Source organism: Mya arenaria, chromosome 9 (genome assembly GCF_026914265.1).
Source record: "Mya arenaria isolate MELC-2E11 chromosome 9, ASM2691426v1".
Lineage (NCBI taxonomy): Eukaryota > Metazoa > Mollusca > Bivalvia > Myida > Myidae > Mya > Mya arenaria.
Genome location: NC_069130.1, coordinates 17,963,919 through 17,987,588, shown reverse-complemented (window position 1 = coordinate 17,987,588; position 23,670 = coordinate 17,963,919). Strand labels below are relative to the sequence as shown.

General features: G+C 33.8%; 2 protein-coding genes across 2 annotated transcripts; one reads left to right on the top strand and one right to left on the bottom strand.

The window, feature by feature from the left end:
• Positions 1-431: 431 nt before the first annotated feature.
• On the bottom strand, positions 432-7,379 carry LOC128245544 (coiled-coil domain-containing protein 115-like). Its single transcript, XM_052963746.1, has 3 exons — positions 7,257-7,379; positions 4,419-4,599; positions 432-1,604 (listed from the first exon to the last, which is right to left on the bottom strand). The coding sequence occupies exons 2-3, from the start codon at positions 4,568-4,570 to the stop codon at positions 1,112-1,114; spliced, it is 645 nt and encodes a 214-aa protein (XP_052819706.1). The 5' UTR covers positions 4,571-4,599; positions 7,257-7,379; the 3' UTR covers positions 432-1,111.
• Positions 7,380-7,544: 165 nt separating this feature from the next.
• On the top strand, positions 7,545-22,563 carry LOC128203775 (F-box only protein 42-like). Its single transcript, XM_052905315.1, has 9 exons — positions 7,545-7,825; positions 10,290-10,392; positions 11,061-11,194; positions 13,751-13,854; positions 14,419-14,585; positions 15,238-15,334; positions 16,269-16,343; positions 17,634-17,753; positions 19,359-22,563. Exons 1-9 carry the CDS (start codon positions 7,666-7,668, stop codon positions 20,142-20,144), a joined length of 1,746 nt encoding a protein of 581 aa, XP_052761275.1. The 5' UTR covers positions 7,545-7,665; the 3' UTR covers positions 20,145-22,563.
• Positions 22,564-23,670: the final 1,107 nt, after the last annotated feature.

Below are 23,670 nucleotides of genomic sequence, written 5' to 3'. Positions count from 1 at the left end.
AGTGTGACGCTAATGTGATAATAAGCAGACAATGGCACCGAATAGCATAGCCCCTCTATGTCTGCCATGCTACGAAGGCAACATAATACAATCAGTTTAGTCAATTGTTGTATAGTCTAAACACAAATACACTTATGGTAAATGCATGAACCAGTTTTTATTTCACAGATGCAGTTTCACGTCAAAGGTACATGTCAGGAATGGCGAGGTTTTTATACATTTGTATACTTAGGCCAAGGTTTCTGCTAACATCAGGTAGGTGGGCATAACTCTTTTTTTGAGAACCGGGATACTAAACCAAACCGACCTTTAAGTATGCAATGGTCAAATTTTAACATGTTCACTCCAAAAAAAAAAATTACACTACAGAAAAAAGGTGTAGGGTTTGGAGGAAAATATAAGGTAGGTAGGGTTATTGGAAACAAAAAATATATTTTTATGACTTTTATGTAAAATAACAACGATTGCATAGCTAAATTCGAGTCCATTTATACACAAAACAGCCATGTTGGCACTTCAATGAAACCATACAACAATCCATGAAGTTACAGGGAAAAACAGTTTAAAGACTGGATGCAATGTAAGTTTTTTGAAAACAATGGGCAGTTTTTCAATCAGCACCTTTATAGAACAAATAGAAATGACAACTGTTTATAATTACATTCTTCTTTCTTATATTTACAATCATTGAAACGTGAGTGAAAATGTCTGAAATCCCCCCCTCCATTTCCCTACAAATAGATTAAATTAACTCAACATGGCGTTGTTTGTGGGTTAGCATTTTTGACAACTACTTCACTTTTAACCACTATGTGTTCTTTGTAAAAGGATATAATTAATGATTCTATGGCCATGAACACTATTTCTGAAATGTTTATATTCATGTTTACAGCATTATACATATAATATATTCACTGAACACTTCATTTACATAAACAATTAAAAGATCATCAAAATTCACAAATACAAATAGAATTAGCCAAAAATTCACATAAATTTAAAAATATCTCCAAAACTCACAAACGCAAATAGAATATCCCCAAAGTTCACAAACACAAATAGAATATCACCAAAGTTCACAAACGCAAATAGAATATCCAACACATTATATTCAGCTCAGTTCTTCCTTTTTCAACATAAGTTCTTTATATTCCTTTTGCAATTCTTGCAGCTTTATTTTCAAGTTAGCAACAGTAACAACCGCATCTACAGTTGCCTTAAAGTCTGATTGACTTTGCCTCAAAGTTGTTGGCACCAGAACACCGAACCATTTTATTGGATCAAACACTTTCTTCCTGGTTTTATCACTAAGGTCTTTTAGTTCTACTCCATTCTCACCAGCTTTGTTAATAAATTCTTCAATATGAGAGTCCTTCTTTTCATAATAATCTCTTTCCGGCTTTCTCACATTTCTTTTCCGTAGATTCGACTCAGTGTCAGGAATTTTACCTTCAAGGTCAAGGTCGCTAAATTGAGATTCAATGTCAAGGTCAGGGTTATAACTCTTCAGCTGGTTTTCTGGAGTGACCTTCACCTTGACCACAGCTGACATGTTGTTTTCATCACACTGATCCATGCTCACAGATTTAACTCCCATGGTGTATCTGGTGAGAAAAAAGATAAAAAGTGAATTCGTAAGTAAACATTGAATTTTGACATTGTAATTAAATGGACTCTTTCTCGTTTTCATTTTCTGTTATGGAATAAGCCAATTTTTGTGTAAATCTCTGAAAACCATTGATATAAGACAGCTGAAAGAAGGTCAGATCGCAGTTTTCATATTTACGTTCTAAGTGTTACTAAGGCTTGAATTTTTTTTACTGATTCTAAGACAAACAAGAGCTGTCACAGAGTCAGCGCGCTCGACAATTAGGCCGCTTTTCAGTGTAAGGATTGAAAAGTTTTGGCGAAACATGCATGGATCACTTTTAGATTAGATTTCAATGCAATACATGATGTGTGGAAGTATTAACATAAATGTGGTTACATGCAAAATTTTAACCAGAATTTTTAAGTGTAATAATAAAGGGTCATTATTTGCAAAACACAGTTATCTAACTTGGTTATTCAATAAGGTTGGGGGGTTGAATACCATTGTATAAAGTCTCAATGCAATACATCAAGTAGTTGCTGAGATATTATGTCCTCACATGCAAGACCTTAACCAGAATTTCGCATAATAAAGGGGCAAAAATTATATAATATGAAAGATAGAGTTATCTTACTTGATTTAATAAGAAGGTTAAATGGTTGGGAGCCTGTGTGTAAAGTTTCAATGCAATTCATGATGTATTTGCTGAGGTATTGACTTAAAAGTGGTTACATGCAAAACCTTAACCAGAATTTCTGGTATTGACTTAAAAGTGGTTACATGCAAAACCTTAACCAGAATTTCTATGTCAAATAAAAAAGGGGCCATTATTTGAATTTAATGCAAACTAGAATTATCTTACTTGGTTATTTAAGTAGATTGGATGGTTGAGTACCATTGTATCAAGTCTCAATGCAATACATCCAGTAGTTGCTGAGATATTAACCTATGTGTGCTTACATGCAAAACCTTAACCAGAATTTCTGAGTCGAATTATAAATGGCAATTATTTGCATTAAATGCAAACTAGAGTTATCTTACTTGGTAAATTAAGTAGGTTGGATGGTTGAGTACCATTGTATCAAGTCTCAATGCAATACCTCAAGCAGTTGCTAAGATATTAACCTATGTGTGCTTGCAAGCAAAACCTTAACCAGAATTTCTAAGTCAAATAATAAAGGCCTATAATTTGCATTAAATGCAAACTAGAGTTATCTAACTTGGTTAATTAAGTAGGTTGGATGGTTGAGTACCATTGTATTAAGTCTCAATGCAATACCTCAAGTAGTTGCTGAGATATTAACCTATGTTTGCTTGCACGCAAAACCTTAACCAGAATTTCTAAGTCAAATAATAAAGGCCTATTATTGGCATTAAATGCAAACTAAAGTTATCTAAAAAAGTCGTCAAAACGGTGAATCTGTGAGAGTGCAGCTTTAATGGGGTCATTGCAAATCTGAATCTTGTGTGAAATGTGAACACATACATATTTTAAAGGAGATTTTTTCACTGATTTTATGTAAATAACTATTTAAATTTTGTTGAAATCAGATATTTTAATCACTTTTATCAACTAACACCAAACAACATCTGACAGATATTCGTTTAAACAGAATTTTGTAAATCTAAACTTAAAATTATTTTTCCATAGTGTTACTAAGGCTTATGTGCAAAATGGAGCATTTTCTATCTCATTTTTAATTGGTACAAGTCAATTTAGGAGAACCGCAAACAGCAAAAACATGTCTTAATAGTCAACTTGACGTGAATTGGAAAGATGACATCATTGTTTCCTGCAACTAAAATAGAATGGCAGTATACATATATTTAGGATCCATGAATTTTTAAGGTTGTTTACGCTTCCTTTTATGGAAAAACTTACTGGACGGTATTTCATACGATAACAAAACTGATAATTCATAAATTTACGATAGGGGACCCATAGCTGCTGGTCAAAATACGGGGAACAGAAGCAAATTATTTTTTTATGTTTTCCTAGCCAATACAATGTATGTACTATTTGGAAACTAGTCATTTCGTACCCTAACCATTTCATACCCTCCGATTTTTGGTCATTTCTTACCCTCCGATTTTTGGTAATTTCGTACCCTCCCATTTTTGGTCATTTCGTACCCCCCGATTTTTGGTCATATCGTACCCTACGATTTTTGTTCATATCGTACCCTCCGATTTTTGGTCATTTCTTACCCTCCGATTTTTGGTCATTTCATACCCTCCGATTTTTGGTCATTTCATACCCTTTGGATATAAGTCATTTCGTACCCTCTGGATATAAGTCATTTCATACCCTCTGGATATAAGTCATTTCATACCCTCTGGATATAAGTCATTTAATACCGTCTAGATATAAGTCATTTCGTACCGTACCTATAGTCATTTCGTACCCTTTTATTTATACTTGGAAGTTATTTTTTTCATATGAAAAACATTTAATTGAATGAAAATAGATGTATTGTATTAACACATTTATAAATCTTATATGACTTTTGTGTTTTAGTTCGATCAAAATTAGTTAAAAAGACTAGTCTTATACCAATGAGAACTATAGAGATCGTTCCATTCATACTTACATTCATCATAAAATTCCATAAATGTAATTCCTCGATTTACACTTACGTCTTCAAACATTTAGATATTATTATATATATATATATATATAGGCTAGGAAAACATAAAAAATAGTTTGCTTTATGTGTACATAGTATGTACAGGCTAGGAAATCTTTAAAAACAGTTTGCTTCTGTGCCCTTTGATCGCTGATTCAAGGCATGTACACTTAAGGTTAATGTATTAACGATTATCATACCTTGCTCGGGACATGTTTAGGAAGCCACTCTTCAACGAAGCTTCCAATCTCGCCTGTTCAGCGTACAAGTCTGAAAGCGTTGAAAACACCTGGATCACAATGTTGTCCAGCTGTTCACAGACGGTCTGCAGATTGCTTTCAACTTCTGCCATGTTTCTAAACTGCTTCTTGATCAATGGAACTGAAGAAAAAGAATCATGTTTTAAAGAGTCATTTTTTAAATAATTATTACAGTCTTTGCCATAAAAAAATTTCAGCACTTCTCCTTTCGGGCAAGTAATTGAAAAAAAAACACTTAACCCAAAACAGTTGTACTTGCCCAAAATAACCAATTCATGGGTAAATATACGAAGGCAATATTTCAATATAATAGTAATGTTCAATCAGGACTTGTGAATTGTTGCTGAAGAAATTATGAAAACAGAGAGATCTACATTTCGGAAAATGCACTTGCCCGTTCGAGCAACCACGTGGAAATTTTGACTTGTCCGAAACAGTATTTACTTGTCCCGGGCCTTGGGCAACCCAGTTACGACAAAGACTGTTATTAATTATTAACTACCTTTTTTTGTTAAAGGGGCACAATATAAAATCATATCATATGACATTGGTTGATGCAAACATTTTTTTTTAATTTCACTGCATTATTATGTAATTATCTCTTTTTACTTGAAAGATAAAAAAAAAAAAAAAGTATATAATTTGTGTGCAGTTAATTTTTTTAGCCTTTAATTAAATAAATAGCGGATTATATAGCTGTATGAGCACAAATCCATTAGTTAAACATTAGGCGTTGGAATGAATCAAGTGTCAGACATCATTTTAAATTCTGAATACCACTGATATTATAAAAATCAGGACCAATGGAAATGCTTAAAATTGCATTGACCGGAATTCACCTTAAGAGTTCGGACACTCTACATATTTCGGACACCCATATGTCATCAATCATAACTTTCACAGTTACCAATTTTCACATACAAAGATTATTGATCTCATCTTAACATTGCATTTGCCTGGCTAGATTACCTAACCGCATACACAACTACAACTTGTAACCATCCTAAACCATTTATTGCCTGTAGAAAAAGGAAGTGTGATATATTTACTGGAGGATTAAACAAACAACAAGGGCAAAAACAAGGACATGAAATGTTTGCATTAAAAACGATCTGCCAATAAACTTTGAAACTTGTACTACATTTATAGACTGTATGAAGTAATAATCATACATGTACAGTTATACTCATTGAAACCATTAATAGAATGATAAAAGTCAACACATTCAATGAAACAGGTAACTATTTAACATACATGCCATATCCCCAGGTGGGGGGAAAAATCTCCCGGAATTTCGATCCATCCCCCGGTCTCCCGGCGGGAGATAAAAATCCCCCGGAATTTAAAAAAAAAAAATTTTTTTTAATTTTACATCAGGCAATAATGACAAAGTGAAACCACAGTATGTGAGTGAAACTCTCCAAAAGGAAGCTTTTACAACAAGTGATCAATTAATTTGTAGTAATTAAGGCAAAGAAATATTACTCTTTTGGAAGGAAGAAACTAATAATATTTACTCTATTCTCTTATTGTCTGAAAGTCATCAAAGCTGATAGAATTAAGCACAATTTTTTTAAAGACTTTGGAGGAAGGTAAATTTAATTTAATTGTCTCGAAAACATATTTTTCCAATGACATATTTTGTGCTGCAAGTGCATTACAGTAGGACATGACAGTGTATCATAAAAATATGATAAATCATGACATAAAATAATTCTGTATAATGAAAAAGTTCAGAAGTTTTCAAAGCAAACTATATGTGAATACATTTTTTCATACTAAAATGCGTCTAAAAATACTTTAAAATTTCGCCAACTTAGACCTGCTAAAAAAATCCCCCTTAATACAACCAAAATCCCCCTGAATTTTCAGCCTTTTGAACAAATCCCCCTGAATGGTCTCCAGAAAATATATAATGTATGATTTAACGTTAGTTAATTAAAGTTAGAAATGCCACACTGAATTTACAATCGAAAACACCTCTCATCAAACATTAATCCTGCATAACAATGTCCATCCTCTCCACGAGATCCTCGTGGGTAAAACTTTGAGTTATGTGCGTCACACAGTGTGATCTGAAGCTGATAGAAGGTGTTGATTCATTTCAATGCATGTATAAATTGGTGTTTAATAGAATTTTATTTTCTTGATGAAGGATTTACACAGGCGTAATAAATAACTTTATAAATATTGATAACTATGGATAAATCAATAAGTGGTAAAATGCAAACACGAAGAAATAAGGCAGGTTTTATTTTTATTTCAGACAATGTAAAAAGGTAATTTTCTATGAATTCAGACAGCTAAAAAATCTTAAAAAGAAATCATGGGCATCTATTTATATAAGCCACAATAATGGGCATTATAAGGGAACTGCGTAAGCAATTGGACATTCATAATGTTCCCCTTAAGTTAACGGACAGTTGCAAAAACAAAAATTGTCAAGGACTATGAAGCAGCAGCTGTTTATATGGACTACTATTTATACGACCCTGAACACCCAGATTGAAGTGATAAAAAAAAAAAAAATCATCAAATTAAAAAATATATATTAGTAATAAAAAAATAAAAAAATATATATTACACAATACAATGATTCTGATGTCACATGATATGACCACATTGCACACATCAAAAATTGACAAATAAAACACAAATTTGCTAATTTTAAAGTAAAAGGGGGCGTTTCCGAAAGAGCACAACACTATGAACAATATATTATCCAATAACACTTTAAATAAAATATGAAACTATATTTAAAATAAAAACGATATTTACATTCAACCACAATAAACGGTTGTGTTGTCCCTCAAATACGGATTTGTTTACAGTTCATTGTTTTGGGCGGAAGTCGGCACATGACAGATGTTTTGACTTAATAAGCCTAAATCAGTTAGGTGTATTTTCGGATCTTAAGGAAATCGGTAGTTAATTTATAATTAATTTATGGAATAGAACTATAATACTTTTCTTCTTTCTTAAATATGTCTAATATTATTAAATTTCATATGTTGATCCATCTGTAATCTCTTATTTGCTAATTTAGGCTTTTGACAACACCAAATATTTAAGATGGCCGCGCCCATGCACAAATAAGTTTATTTCGGAAACATTGCATTTAATATTGTGTCAGAACATTTTAATTGCCTTTACATCGCACAACACATAATATTAAGATTTATCCAAAATGGAAACTTCAGAACAATCCTGTGAAATTTCCGACAGTAGTGGAACAATCACTGATTTGCCTGAGGAAATTCTGGAGTTCATTTTTATGAAGTTGTCACCCTACAAAGACCTTAAATCTGCTAGTTTAGTGTGTACACTGTGGCACAGATTAGTTTCAGGTATTGTTTTTGTATATATTGGGATTTATTTTGAATATCCATTGGAAACACTCTGCTTCATCATGTCTGATGGTATAAAATGACTGTTCATGGTGCCACAGAGTGTTATTGACAATGTTTTCTTTGCAGACTCTGACAAGGTAACTCAACAAATTTCCAAACATAAAAACGTTTACCTAAATACTCATTGTTAGCTTGACTAAACGAAGAATAAGGAGAGCTATATACTACTAACCCTTGTGTCAGTGTCGGCATCGCATGTTGGTTAAGGATTTTGCGTGTAAAGATTTTTATGTCAATATGTCAAATACTTCATGTGTTACCTTGAAACTTGTTCCCAACAATCTATCCTGCTTATTAAAGTAGTCAAGATAACTGTCTTGAATATTATACAAATTATTGCCATGTGTACAATGTTAGTAAAATAGACTTTCTGGCTTTAAAAGTATTGCATGTAAGCACGTTTTACAGTATACAATTAAGCCAATATTTCAGCAACTACATGTACATGATTTATTGCATGGAAACTTAAGACAAGTGTTCCCAAACATCCAACTGAAATATTGATTATGCTATATAACTGTCTTGCATAAAATGCAAATTTGCAATTCTTGTTAAGTTTTTGTAGGTAAGAATATATAATTTAATAGCTAAGCAACTTTGTACAATCAAGTTTGATAACTCTTTCTAGCATATAATGCATATTTTGCCCCTTTATTATTCAACTTGGAAATTCTTCGTAAGGTTTTGCATGTTAGCACATAGAAGTCAATATCTTAGCACTGCATGTTTCACTCAAACTTTGCAATCCTTTAACTTAAAAGTGGTTAAAAACCGTAAATGACTGGGTATTAGACGCACTTTTTTCCCTCAGATTTTGATGCAAAAAAATGCCTGCGTATAATACCCAGTAACAATTTTTTGAACTTTTTTTCTGATGTCAATTTCAAGCCGAGAGTTTGTTAAGATTTATGTAGAAAGGGATGTTACTCGCGTCATATTGATCGAGTATATACGGGTTAAAACGGCAGTTGAAGATCGGGATACGGTATATCGTAAGACGTTTATAATTTCAACAAAAATATTTTATATTTGGACACCCATAATTATTTCCCAAAATAATTTATTTTGCGTACCTAATTTTCGGACACCCAAAGGACATCAATCATAACTTTCATAGTTACCAAGTTTCACAGACGAAGAATATTGATTTTTATCTTTACACTGCCTGGCTAGATTACCTAACCGTATACACCACTGTGACAATTTAATTAGTTACTACCCGTCCTAAACGATTTATTGCCTGTTGAAAAGGAAGTGTGATATATTTATTTGAGGATTAAACAAACAACAAGGGCAATCAAGGGATTAAGAAAACATCGACATGGCATGTTTGTAAAACGATCTGCCAATAAGCTTTTAAACTTGTATCACACTTATGTGATACAATATATGAAGCAATAATCGTACAGTTAGTTATACATTAATCCTGCATAGCAATGTCCATGCTCTCCACGAGATCCTCGTGGGCATAACTGTAAGTTATGTGACGTCACACAGTGTGACTCTTTGATCAGAAGCCGATAGAATGTGTTTATTCAGTTCAGTGCATGTATAAAATGGTAATATGTTTATGACCATTGATTACTACGGATAAATTAATAAAATGGTAATATGTTTATGACCATTGATTACTACGGATAAATTAATAAGTGGTAAAAAGCAAACATGATGAAAAAAGGCAGGTTAAACAAACATGTAAATAAAATGTAAAAATGATTTTCTATGTATTCGGAGAGCGAAAAAATTAATTAATTTATGGTGTCCAAACTCTTGTGAATTATGGTATTCAATATTATTTTGAATAATAAATTGAATTAAACAATAATCAAACTTACATATAAAAAAGCAAAGTTGGGCACTGTCAAAATATTTTTTGCTTAACATAACTTTTCATTCTCGACAGTATGGTTTTAAAGATAACCATCGCCATTTTCACGATTTTTTTTTTTTTGTCACTGTCAACAAACATGGTGGCTGAAAATGCCGGACGATTTTGACATTTTTTCTATGCGTCTTTTAACCAAAAACATAGATTAAATGTTTTTTTCTCAGATTTTTCACAGATTTTTTTCCCTGCGTCTAATACCCCCTATCGTCTTATACCCAGTCATTTACGGTAGTCAACAGTGCTGTTTCTGTGACAGTTCTCTTGACTGGTCAGCTTAGTGGGTAGACCATCCTAGTATTTATGTTCTGGAGGTCGCCGATATGAGTCCCACACAGTGCTTACTTTTCCTACCAGGTTTAGCTTAGTTTCATTGCTGCACATCATATACCATACAATCAATTTTTCTACTGCAACCAAAAAGGGAAACATGTATACTTAATTCATTTGTGATTGCAATTTTTGTTTTCATATCATATATTATATATACCTTTAATTCATTCATATTTATTACAGTTGTTCAGAGAAAGCTGAAGAGCTACTATGAGCAGTGTGTGTTTACCTCAAACCTTGAGTGGTCTGTCATTCGGCCTGAACCAGGTTGCAGAGTCACTGAAAGGTATTAAATTATATATACATTTAAATTAAATGATTTAATGGTCTAAATGAACAAAGAAATAAGTACAAATTTGTATTGAAGTTTTACTCAAGTCTAACAGATGTGTTGCTGATGAAAGAAATGCAGGACGTTCTGCCAGCAACACAACCTAAAATGAACTTTAAAGGGCCGAGACACCAGATGATACAATTGCTAGAGAAAAAGAAAATTGTCAAAAACTAACATAAAATTGACGTCGTTGTGTAAGACATATTGAACCTTACTTAATGATATATCACGCTGCTTATGACATGCATCTTTCGAATTTTTCTTGCACATTTTTCCAATTTGAAATTTTCAACAGTTGTCTACCACATAAATCCCAGTAAGTTTAAAAGTAGCTGCAGTATATTTTTCTGTGCTTATAAACAGATACGATTTAAACTGGGAAACTGTTATGCACTATTTGAAACGGAGAAACACATTTGAGACAGCAACATTATAGGTTTATTATTTAACCATGTTAAGTGATGGATAATCGGCCTCTTGGCATTGACAATTCTAGGCATGTTTTGAGGACATTCTGTATTTGCCGTTTTTTGGAGCATCTGGTGTCTATCCCCTTTAACATTTACTGTAAAAAAATATAAGTTGATATAGTAGGCTTAAATGATTTTCCCTTCAATCAGGTATTCCCACAGCTGTTGTTACTTCGACAAAAGTCTGTACGTATTTGGAGGGTGTACGGCCACCAATACAACATTGAATGACCTCTGGAGGTTTGACCTTGCTAATAGGGAGTGGATTAGGCCCTTGGCCAGTGGTAAGATTAAGGCCTGAAAAAGTAGATGTAGTTTAAACATAATATATTTTACAACGATTGTGAAAAAAGTTATGCTAAATTATATTATAAAGTCACTCTCGTTGGCCGATGTTACATGATGTAACGTGTGGTCTTGTGTTTTGAGGGAAACCTCTTGGTGACCACTAACCAAACTCTCATGCACCCAGGCCGGAAATCGAACCCGGGTCGCTTGGTGAGCCATAACCACTGTGCTAACCGGACAACTAAAATTAAAAATTAAATTTGTTTCGGATGAAAAAATATGGGCGATATTTTTGCTCTTTGATATACTGGGGAAATTGTGGCGACCTAGCTTTTAATTGAAAAAAAACAACATTTATAAAGGCTTTTGCTGTTTTCTTTATCGTTAAAGTAAAATGAGTTGAACATGAAAATTTATTTGTGTGCATCTGTCAAAACTGCGTTCCTTTGATAATCCTGTACATGATTCAATAATTTATAAACATTGAGCCTACTTCAATAAAGATTTCAGTTGTAAAACAAAAAAAATATCTTAGGTAAACAATTTTATCTTTTTGGTCTGTATTTGTTCCAGTTGTAAATTAAAAATATTTTAGCTAAACATTTTTATCTTTTTGCAGTACATGTATATTTATTTGAAGTGAATGAAATCAAGTGGACAGTAAGAGAGTGGAAGCGAAAAGGTTCTAAGTGACATTGAAAATTGAAGTAGTTGGCAATTACCACTCAAATAACATAGAAGTTAATAACATTATCGAGAAAATGAAAACAATCAACTCATTGTCATCCTTCTAGCAGATTCTTAGAAACGTGAAAGTTGTCAGTTCAAGTGAGGGTTTTTGAGTAATTTCTATTTTATTTCATTGAAATGAACCTAAGGCAACAACATTTGGGCCCCAGTATCACGAAAAAATCAAATTGCAATCTCGATCTCATCTCATTTTCCCACATTACAGTATAACATTATTAAAAATTACTAATATTTTACTATTTTTAAAAGCACATTTTCACATGCACTATGTTGATTAACATGATTGGTCAATATTCTAAAAATAATAATTCTACAGCACAAAATGTACTTGTGTAAAACTCACAAATAATAAATTTGACTCAAGTACAATTTTTGCTCTCATATTTTTTCTCCTTTTTTTCCTATATTGACCAAATTTTTTTACCATATATAATGAATGAGAGAGTGCGATTTTAAAAACAGTAAAACATTTACAATTTTGGATCATATGATGCTGTAATTTGATAAAAAGAGTTGAGACTGAGATTGAGATTTGACTTAAGTAGTTTCATGATATTGGGGCTAGGATTTTGTTTCTTGACTACCTTCTGTATTCATTTTTATACTGGCTAAAAGTACAGTTCACACAAATACGTTACAAAATAGCGAAAATATGACACTAGGATAGTTATAGTTTATGACATTTTCATGACAAAGATTGTCTAAGATCTATCTAGGCATTTATCAAGACAACTGAATCAATCTTTGTGACATTTATACAGATTTAAGATTATTAACGTTTCAAGTAAGATCCTTTAGTTTAATGGGCCCAGAAGCCCCGTATCAGTTACATATCTTAGTTGTAAATCTTTCGCTGCTTAAAGCTGCACTCTCACAGATTTACCGTTTTGACAATTTTTTATTGTTTGTCTTGGATTGAGCCAATTGTTGCCTAAATATCTGCAAAACTAGTGTTATAAGATTGCTGACAAAAGATCAGATCACAGATTTACATCTTTCTGTTCGAAAATTAATGTTTTATGGCCTAAAGCGTTACTAACAGTTTAAGAAAAATGCATAAAACATAAATTTTTGAACTGAAATATGAAAATGTGCGATCTGATTTTTTGTCAGCAGTCTTATATCACTTGTTTCCATGCATTTTGGCATAAATTGGCTTGTTCCAAGACAAAAGATATAAAAGTTGTCAAAACATTCAATCTGTAAGAGTGCAGCCTTAAGAGTGCTCAGGTTTACCCATAAAGTTACTGAAAGAATCTATGCAATAAAGGTCATTATGATATTTTTATTGAAACAGAGTTTACACCAAAAACAAGGTTACGCCTGGTAATTAACAATCTAAAGCACTAGTGATGTTCCGATGATCGATTATAATCAAAAATCGATTGGTTTGGCCTGAAATCGGCGACAATCGATAGTATTTAGTTAATATAATCGATTATCGAAAAAAAAAAAAAAAAATAGTAAGTGTTCAGATGATATCTTAAAAAAATGGCTGATGAAAGCCACAATGAGCAAGAAAATGAACTATTTTTTATACAACAACATTTAATAACTTCAATCATAGACATAAGGTATATATGCATATAATGATTAAGAGTTTAAAACTGTACATGAATAAAACTACAACTCGGGTACTATCTAGTATTTTAAAAAACGATTGTACTATCGATAATCGGTTACTTGAGTGGAACCAATCATCGATAGTAAAATTGCAACCGATTCCCAACACTATAAAGCACTATGATCTTTATTGGAATACCGGGCCGAGGTTTTCATTTCTAAGTGATTTTATGATTCAGGTACATACCCGTTCCCAAAAGCCTGTGCTACAATGGTGGTATACAAGGACAGTCTGATTCTGTTTGGAGGTTGGAGTCACCCCACCCCCTTCCCATTACACCAGGTACATGGTTATAACAGTTATTTTATATACACAATGGCAGTTAATGCCCTTCCAATTACACCAGGTAACGAGGTACACAGCAAAAAAAGCACTTTCATACCCATAGTGACTGTTTTTTTAAGAGAACAAAACATATTTACATAAGTAATTATGTGACCTTTTCTAATTATTTTTTTGGCACAAATTTGGCCCCATTTCCCACTTTAAAAAGTAAATATTTTTCCCCAATTTTGTGTCTGACAGATTTCTTCTTTAGGTCCATTTTTATAAAAATATTTCAAAATCAGACAAAAAAAGAAATGCATTTTTAAGCCTGCAATGTGCTTTCATTAGAATCAATTTATACTAAATAAATGGTAATATGATTGTTGACACAACAATATACTTACAATTAATCAGTCATCAAAATTAGACTTTTTGTGTTAATTCAAAATTCTGTTTTTCTGTAAAAAATCAACTTTGATAGCGCCCTGGAGCCATTCCCCGAGAGACTGCCCTGTGTATATATGAGTTACATTGAGAACAGAAACCTTACACTTTAACTTATTATAATAATTATTCCAGGCAGCGAGATTCTTCTCAGAGCTACATGTCTATAAACCGTCCCTGAATCGGTGGACCCATCTCACCACTCTGTCCCACCAGAGTCCCCAACCATTGGCTGGACATTCTGCGTCTGTCGTTAGAGATACCATGGTGGTGTTTGGAGGCTCACAGGTTCCCGGTGTTCGGTAAGGGGCTTTTGTGTTTGCAGGCATGTGATTTGTTTGTGGAGTTCCGATGAACCGATAACTCCAGGGAACCTCACATGCAATAACTTAAAATTTTCTGAAAAACCTTTCATGATATTCAAAAGATACATGGATCACATGTTGCCAATGACTATGGGCACATGTACAGCAAGGGAAATAACTCAGGCTTTAATAAGGATGGATTTATGCCTCTTTTTCCACTGAAAAACAACAACTAAATATTGGCATTTGTGCTGCAGCAAGAGACTATAGGCAAGGACCATAACTGGCTTGAATAATGATTGAGTTATGCCCCTTCTTTGACCGAAAAATAACAGACAAACAGTGTATTGGCTGCATCCTGTAGCAAGAGACAATAGGCAACAGCCATAACTCTGACTTTATCAGTGATTGAGTTATGCCCCTTTTTTGACTGAAAAATAATGGAAAAACATTGGCATTAGTGCTGCAGCAGGATACTATATGCAAGGATCATAACTCTGGCTTTTATATTGATTAGTTATGCCCCTTTTTACTGAAATATAACAGACCAACATTGGTGTTCGTTCTGAGTGGCTCTTGTTAAGGAACTGACCTGCAAGTCTCTGTAAGGCTTTATGGAGACATAGCTTTATACTGAACTTTGTTTCAGAATAAATGAGCTGTGGATGTTTGATTTTAAAACGAGCGAGTGGCGATTTCAACGGGTCAAGGGACGGCTTCCTGAACCAAGATATGGACATACACAGGTAGAGACTTAAAAGTTCTTTTATATCTCAAAATAATGTCAAATGTCTTTAAATGTCAAAACATACTTGTTTTGATTTGGGTGGTTTTTACTGCAACTATTGTTTTCATTCGTCAATATATATAAAAGAATGTCATTCACTTATTGAAGTTACACAATGACCTTGAGTATCCTCAAATTCTAAGTTTCCTTATTTCCTTAAAGTCTCTTAAAATTCCTTTGTATGTATCCTGAAATTCCTGTGTTTATCCTGAAATTCCTGTGTTTATCCTGAAATTCCTGTGTGTGTATCCTGAAATTTCTGTGTGTGAAGCCTTAAATTCATGTGTGTATCCTGAAATTCCTGTGTGTGTGTATCCTGAAATTCCTGTGTGTATCCTGTAATTCCTGTGTATATCCTCAAATTCCCATGTATATCCTCAAATTTCTTAATGTATCCTGAAATTCCTGTGTATATCCTTAAATTCCTGTATGTAATCTGAAATTCCTGTGTGTGTATCCTAAAATTCCTGTGTAAATCCTCAAATTCCTATGTATATCCTCAAATTACTGTGTGTATCCTGAAATTCCACTGTGTATCCTGAAATTATTGTTAGTATCCTGAAATTCATGTGTGTATCCTGAAATGCATGTGTGTATCCTGTGTGTATCCTGAAATTCATGTGTGTATCCAAAATTCCTGTGTGTATCCTGTGTGTATCCTGAAACTCATGTGTGTGTCTCCTGGAATTCCTGTGTACATCCTGAAATTCATGTGTGTATCCTCAAAGTCTGTTATGTTTCCTCCAATTACTGTGTGTACCTCAAGTTCCTGTGTATTTCCTTAAATCCTTTTTTCATCTTCAAATATCTTTGGGTATGCCTTAATTCCTTTTTGTATGTCTCAATTCCAATTAAATTGAATTTAATCTATACATTCTTTACCATACCCTCAGGTGACCCTGGATGACAGTCATGTGCTGATCCTGGGGGGCAAGGGCGGAGGAACGGGACAAGTCATTCCCAATGTGGTATATTAATAACTGTTTTTAGTTCTGATTTTCGAATGAAAAAAATTGAGTCATTGTCATGGCCTGAGGCAAAGTCATGCTTTCTTGAAGCTAAGTCTTTTGTCTTTGTCTGACTATGTAAAATGTATAAGATGAATCAATTGGAAATCTTTGACGTTGTTTAGGGCAATATTGTTCGGGGATTTCTGGACATGTTTACCATATATATTTTAATGATATTTTATATTTTATGAGTAAACTTCTTAAAATTGTATTGAGATGTCATAATATTACTTTCTAAAGGACTTATCAAAGGACGGAAGGGCCATATTTTAGTGTCCATGCTATGTGACCATCTTCTTTGTCAGCACTATCCTTATGTAAAAATTTAAATTTGGTCCTAACTCTTATAGATATTCCAATGAAACTTGGTACATATGATGCCAGAGTAAATAGGCATATATTAAAGAAGGCCCACAACTCTGGCTTTAGTTATTGTTGAGTTATGCTCAATTGTCCACTGAAAAAAAGAGAAGGGCGTTAGCTCCGTGTTGCTCGTTTTATGTTTGTTAACATTTATATTAGTGTTGGGAACCAGTTTGACTAATGATAACTAGTATCAATATAATTAGGCCTAAAAAAATAAATTTGGTTCGGGTTACCCGACCCTACCTACGGAATAGGCACCGACCCTATCGTTTTTATAGTCAGTTTGAAAAAAAATGAAAAACTAAAAAAAATAAAAAAAATAAAAATTTCTGAATTGCTTTTCAATATGTAGTTTAAACCTTAAATGCTTCTACAGAAGATACTTTTTACACCATTCTCCAATGATGAAAAATGATATTCTTATATAAAGCCTAATAAAAAAATAAAATAAAATAAAAAGCCTACCTACCCTACCTATTTTTGAAAAGGATGTAACCCTAACCAAACATATTTTTTTTTAGGCCTTATCAATAATACAAGCGGCTTTTGACAAAACCTTAATTGTTGTTTCATAATTGTATAATATCTTGTAATCCTTCTTTTATCGCAGGTTTTACAGCATTTTTAGTACAAAATTACTCCTCTGGCCAATATCCCATCTACCAGTGGAGGCCAAACTCCCCCTTTGGCATTAAGTCATACTTAAAGATGTGATGGGGTCAAGCCATACCGCAGCCTTTAAAGGGCTTGTGCAAACCTTTATAAACTCAACAACAACATCTCTAAAACTGCAAAGGCCAGATAATAAAAATGGTGTACTAGTTTTCCAAATGCGTATATCAAAGCCAGCTGCCTGAACATTTCCTATGTCTTACACAACAGGTATTCAAAGATTGCTGGCTTCTGACCATTGGTGATAATTCAGAGTGTAAATGGGAAGAAGTGAGTGTTGAAAATGAGGACCAAGGACCACCCCAACTCTGGTGCCATTCTGCTTGCAAGGTAGGTGTAGAACAGGTTGTATCATCCATCTGTTAATAGGAGAGAGTGACCATTGAAAACACTGACCATGGTCCGTCCTAAATCTGGTGCCATTCTGCTTGCAAGGTAGGTATATAACAGGTCATATCATCCGTCTGTGTTGATAGAGTGTTTAAAGGTCAGATTGAACATTGAAAACTACCTGACTACCTGACTATGGTGCCATTCTGCATGCAAGGTAGGTGTAGAACAGGTCGTATCATCCATCTGTGTTAATAGGAGGGAGTGACCATTGAAAGCACTGACCATGGTCCACCATGACCAAGTAATACAGTTGAACACCGTTTATCCGAAATTATTGCTATTTCAAAATTATTTTTCGGGTTCTGATTTTACTCCTTCTTTGTTTAACTAAATTTTTTACCTTTAATCTGAAATCGCTATTTCGAAATAATCGCTATTCCTAAGTAAAAATTACAGTCCCGATTTGGTATTTCACACCCATTTATCAATTCTTATTTCGAACTCGATGATGTCATAGTTTTTCACATCATACTGCGAATGCACTCGGGCATCAGCTTGAGGTGACAATGGAGCACAATTAGCGCTTGTTAAAGAATGACATTGAGCACGTGTATGTTACAAAAATCTATGTCAGGATATGAGAGATTCATTTGGGTGATGAAGTGTGTTACTGTGTATATAATAGCTGGTTCATACAATCTAAATATCATTAGAAAAGGTCTATCTCAGCAGTATAAACCGTGCTATGTTGCGAATGCATACATGTGCTATCATTTTGTTTTAAATGTTTTATGTTGTTTTAATAAATGAAGTATAATAACAAATTATTTGTCAATTAAACACTTAATCAACAAATATTTTTGTATACGAAAGATAGCTCAAACCAAGTGTAACGTGTAACTGACATTGCAATCTTCACGACTTAGTATTTCACGTTGTTATTTGCGAATGCTGTCATTTGCGGAAAATTGTTAATCCGAAATATCGCTATTCCGAAGTAACTTATTGGGTCCCTACGATTTCGGATTAATGGTGTTCAACTGTATTTAGATGTAACATTTTAATGATCAAGAATGGGCAGAATGAGCATAACAAACAAGTCCTTCTTAATCAAAAAAATATTTCTTTAGGCCATCTAACTGTCTAACTCATTGCCTGACATATGTCAATGCAAAATCTGACGCAGCGAGTGTGTATCGGACGAGTGGCAGTAGGCAGACCTTTAAACACCTTGAAATTTGAAATTCTTAATAATTAAGCATAGTACTGAATGATTGCCTATGTGCAATTTCATTGACTTAAAATGTAAGTTGTATTCTAAGGTGCCATTCTGCATGCAAGGAAAACCACATGATTTTACGCCATATGTTAACAGAATGTTGATGGATATTTCGGACATTTTAAGCTGGAAATGACTGTTAGTCACTTATCATTATTTCCCATAAACAACCAATGCTTCAAAATCAAGCACAGGATGGCAGCTGTAGGAATAGGTATTTAACCTTTTAATATTGTGACCATAATATATTTGGAAATTTTCTTTAAACTAATGGAAGTGCTAATGTCAACTCTTCTTTATCTTTTGTTTGTTGTTCATTTCAGATAGGAAATATGATAGTGACTGTCTGTAGGCCTTCAAAAGTCCCAGAATCCTTAACAAAACCGCAAAGAAGTCCCAAAATATCAGTGAAGCAGAAAAATGTTTGGATCCCTCCTAGGGAAGACCAAATTAACCCACCAGCCAATCAGAACTCAGAAAATACCTCTGAAGAAGATATGGACCAATCAGGAGCCTCTGGTTGCCCACGTGATGATGCATCATCCAATGAAAACCCTTTATTTGAAAATTTGAATAGTGCTGACCAGTCAGAGCAATCAAGTGATTCTCTTAACCAAATTAGGGAAAATGGAAACACAACATTTAATATAAGGCCAGGATTACCAAGTGTTAGACCAAATGCAATGAAGAATAGACAAAAACAGTTAGAAGCTTTGTTGAAATACGAGAAAAAATTCCGTCACTCAGAAAATTCAGGACCCTCCGCTAATCTCAATGAACAAAAACCAAGTATGTCTCAAACACCAAGTAGCAACCAAAATAAGCCAACAAAATCTGTAAACCCTGCGTCTTTAATGGTTCTTCATGTCTTAGACATTTCAAAGGTATTGGAGACAAAAACTGTGCAATGGCAGAAATTGAACTTTGACCATCTGGCTGGGTCTTCCCCGGAGACATTGTTTTATTCACTGGTCGAGGGTCGGGGAGAAATTCTCATGTTTGGTGGCATTGAAAAGGACATTCATTCCCTACAGAGAGGGTTCGGGATAAAATCCCATACAGTGAGAAGCTCACTATATGTTTTGTCCCCTGTGAAACAGTTACTGTAACTGATTTGGGAGAATGTTTTGTTTTTTACTTCTTGGCATTTAATGATGTTGTTTTGCATGTGGTTTAGTTAAGTAGATGTGATACATGTTGGCTATTTTAATGAAAAGACACCTGGACTTAGAGATTAATTCAATCTGGGAATTTCATGTCTGGTTTAAATCACTTAAAAGATGTTAACGTAATAAATTACAATTGAATGACATACTATTTTGTATTAGGACATCATTGGAACATCACAACATGATACTTACTGTGAAATCATTAATGTTCGTGGGCATGAAATTTCGTGGTTTGCCGAAAAAAAACAATTTCGTGGGTACTTGAATTCGTGGATTTTCTTTTTTGAAAAAAAAATAAATCGAAGATGCGATCGTCCTAGATCGTCTGCATAATATCCACGCGCTGGCCCGTGATTTCTGTCTTCTACGTCACTCGGTTTATGACACTCGTTAATGTGGTACGACATGCCAATTAGTGCATATACCCATGTCACTTATCGATTTAATTGGGAATAAAGGTAATAAAAGAAGATGTACCCTGATCATAAATACAGATAGGGGAAGCCATTGAATGCCAATTAAGAATTTTGCAAACTGTGAAAACACCGAAAAGGTGCTTATATTGTCACGTTCGGTGCTTAGTAACCTTCAATATACTAGTAATTGATTAATTATTTTATTAAATAAAAAAAATCGAGTATGGACACTCATCACGCACATCTTGTAAACTTGGATAATCTTGTAAACTTGGATATTTTCATTAACAGCACACGTTTAAACACGTGCTTATAACTGTCATTTGCTGCATAAAACACATTTAATTGATTTGGTTCGTTATTATTTGTTAAAGGCAGTTATAATATATTAACAGAATAATGATCGTAAGTTATACAGTGAGACAGGTTTTAACACTGTATACTGACACCTCTGTAAAGAATATACTAGAGTATGTACGTAAAAAGGCAATTGAAAAAGTGAATAAAGGGTTTATATTTCGTGGGATCTTGAATTCGTGGATCACCCAACCCACGAAAACCACGAACATTAATGCCCCACGAACATTAATGATTTCACAGTATCATAGTTTAAGTTTAGTAGAGTGGAATGCTTTAGCTTAAGCACTCCACGAAAACCATTTAAATTACTACGACTTAAATTGTTACTGCATATAATTTTATGCCACCACAAAAATGGTTGCATGAAGATTTGCTCTCGTCCATCCGTACGTCCATAAGTCTATAAGCTCGGGCCAACTTAGGGTGGTTTAGGGAATGAGTTCATTAGTGTTAGGAGTTTATTTGTTATGTTTTCTTTTGAAAAACCCATAAAAATACATGTTTTAGGTGCTTTTTATGTTAAAGAAGGAAAAACCACATACACAAGAAATGTTGAAACGTCCATGTATTCGTCCGTCCATAATTCCATTCTTAAGTATTATGCGAACTTGTGTCACTCAAAACTCCAAAACCACATAACCTGGAGTCATGAAACCTTAGGGAAATATTAAGTGATTAAGTTGTGCACCTGGGATTTGCTTCCCGCTGCACTTAGTTAAATCAGAGTTATGGCCATTGAATGAGCTAAAATTGGCATATCTGGTCTTGTGTTGCCACAAAACAACTCCAAAATTGTTTCACCAAGAGTCAACAAACCTTTGGGAAATGTTAATTAGATGATGAAGTTGTGTACCTGGGATTTCGTTTCCCACTGCACTTAGTTTTTGAACACATAATTTGGATGCACGTTTATAGAGAATAGAATAGAAAAAATAATGGCCCTTGCTTTCTTACGGACACATATCTAGTTCATATTAAAAAAACCTTGACATATATGACTTATTTACAGTGTTAAAATATAATTCTGGAGAACGGAACAATTTAATTTCTCCCTTTAACAGTCTTGTATGGTTCAAACAGTTTGAATCATTCATGTGTTATAGCCCTTTAAAAATAGAATTACCTAAAATTGGTATTGTCCAATCATTAACTTTTGACGCCATTATCAAATCATCACCAAATTAGGTCAGAGTGTGTATGGCTAGATTTTCTTGGTCAGGTTCATTCACCAGCTACATGTATGTAACCTCAGTCACTCAAGAGTTATGACCCTTGAATGGCAAGAAACATATTTATCGGGTCTGCTCTCTCAATTTGGCTTTACCTACAACCACATATCACCAAATTTGTTGTCCTTTAATAAGCACACACATATTTTGTGACAGTTGGCGCTTCTGTTTCACGTAAACTCATTATATTGCTTAATTATTGCTTAAGTCTGGATGTTTTTGAAAACCACACACAATGTTATAATTTAATGTACACACAATGCTATAATTTAATGCATTGCATAATTTTGTTTTGTTAGAAATTTTACATGTTTAAACACATTTGATTTCAATAAAATTATATACTTGAATCCATTTTTGACTAGCCTGGGGTTTTTTTTAAGATAATTTTAAACAAGTGGCAAATCTACAGCAAATTGGAAAAGGCATGACTTCTATGTAAGGGCAGCAACGGCTTACTTTTCAAAAAACACTTTATGTAAACAAGAGCTGTCCTAGGACCACATGCTCGAGTGCTCGACTATATGCCGCTTTGTCTTGGAAATGAATACAATAATGATGTTATATGTGCCTGTCAAAAGAAATAAAAAGAAAGACTTATAAAAAAATAAACAAGAAACATGCTGGCAATGCCACGAAACCAGGTTTTCAACAACTAATAACAACTGTGGGAAATGTTAAGTGAAATGAATGAAGGGTATTGGAGTTCTAAGTGAAAATGCCAACTTGCCCTTAAACTTTAATTAGACGCCGTCTTTAATGCCAACAGTGAACACCGGGGCGAATATTCTTCAATAGTCGAGCTAAAAATAGAATTAGTTAGTTAGGAATGGAAAATGTGTTAAGCACTATTTCATTTCATGATGATCGTGTTGATCAAGTTTCAGAAGATTACATCAGTGGGACTTGGGTCTAGTCTCGTGTGGAATTAGGTATCGCAACAAAAATTTTGCTGCTGGCTGACCGACCCAATTTTATAGTGACTGAAATATACCACAATGTAAATATAGGCAAGGTTAAACCATACCTTTAGAAAGTCCACATGGATTTAACAGTTCATTTAAGATTGAGATTTTTTATACAATGACGTGTAACACGCCAGACTGCAAAATTCTCCCCACAGCCACTTATGGCTTTCAGTCGTAACATAAATATGCATAGAAGTTGGCCAGAGAGCAAAAACCACACAACACAGCCATTGTTCTCTTTGTTTTGGTTAAGTCTTAATTCTTCCCACAGGGATATAGTTTAAACTTATTTATTTTTACAACGATTGTTATACAAGATATTGCAACTTATATTAATCACTCTCGTTGGCATTATGTTACACGAGTGTGGGCTTGTGTAGTTGGAGAAACCCGAATAAACCCACTTGTCGGACTTGTTGACCACAAACCAAACTCACATGCGCTCAGACCAGCAATTGAACCCAGGTCGCCTAAGTGAGAAGCCAGTGCGCTA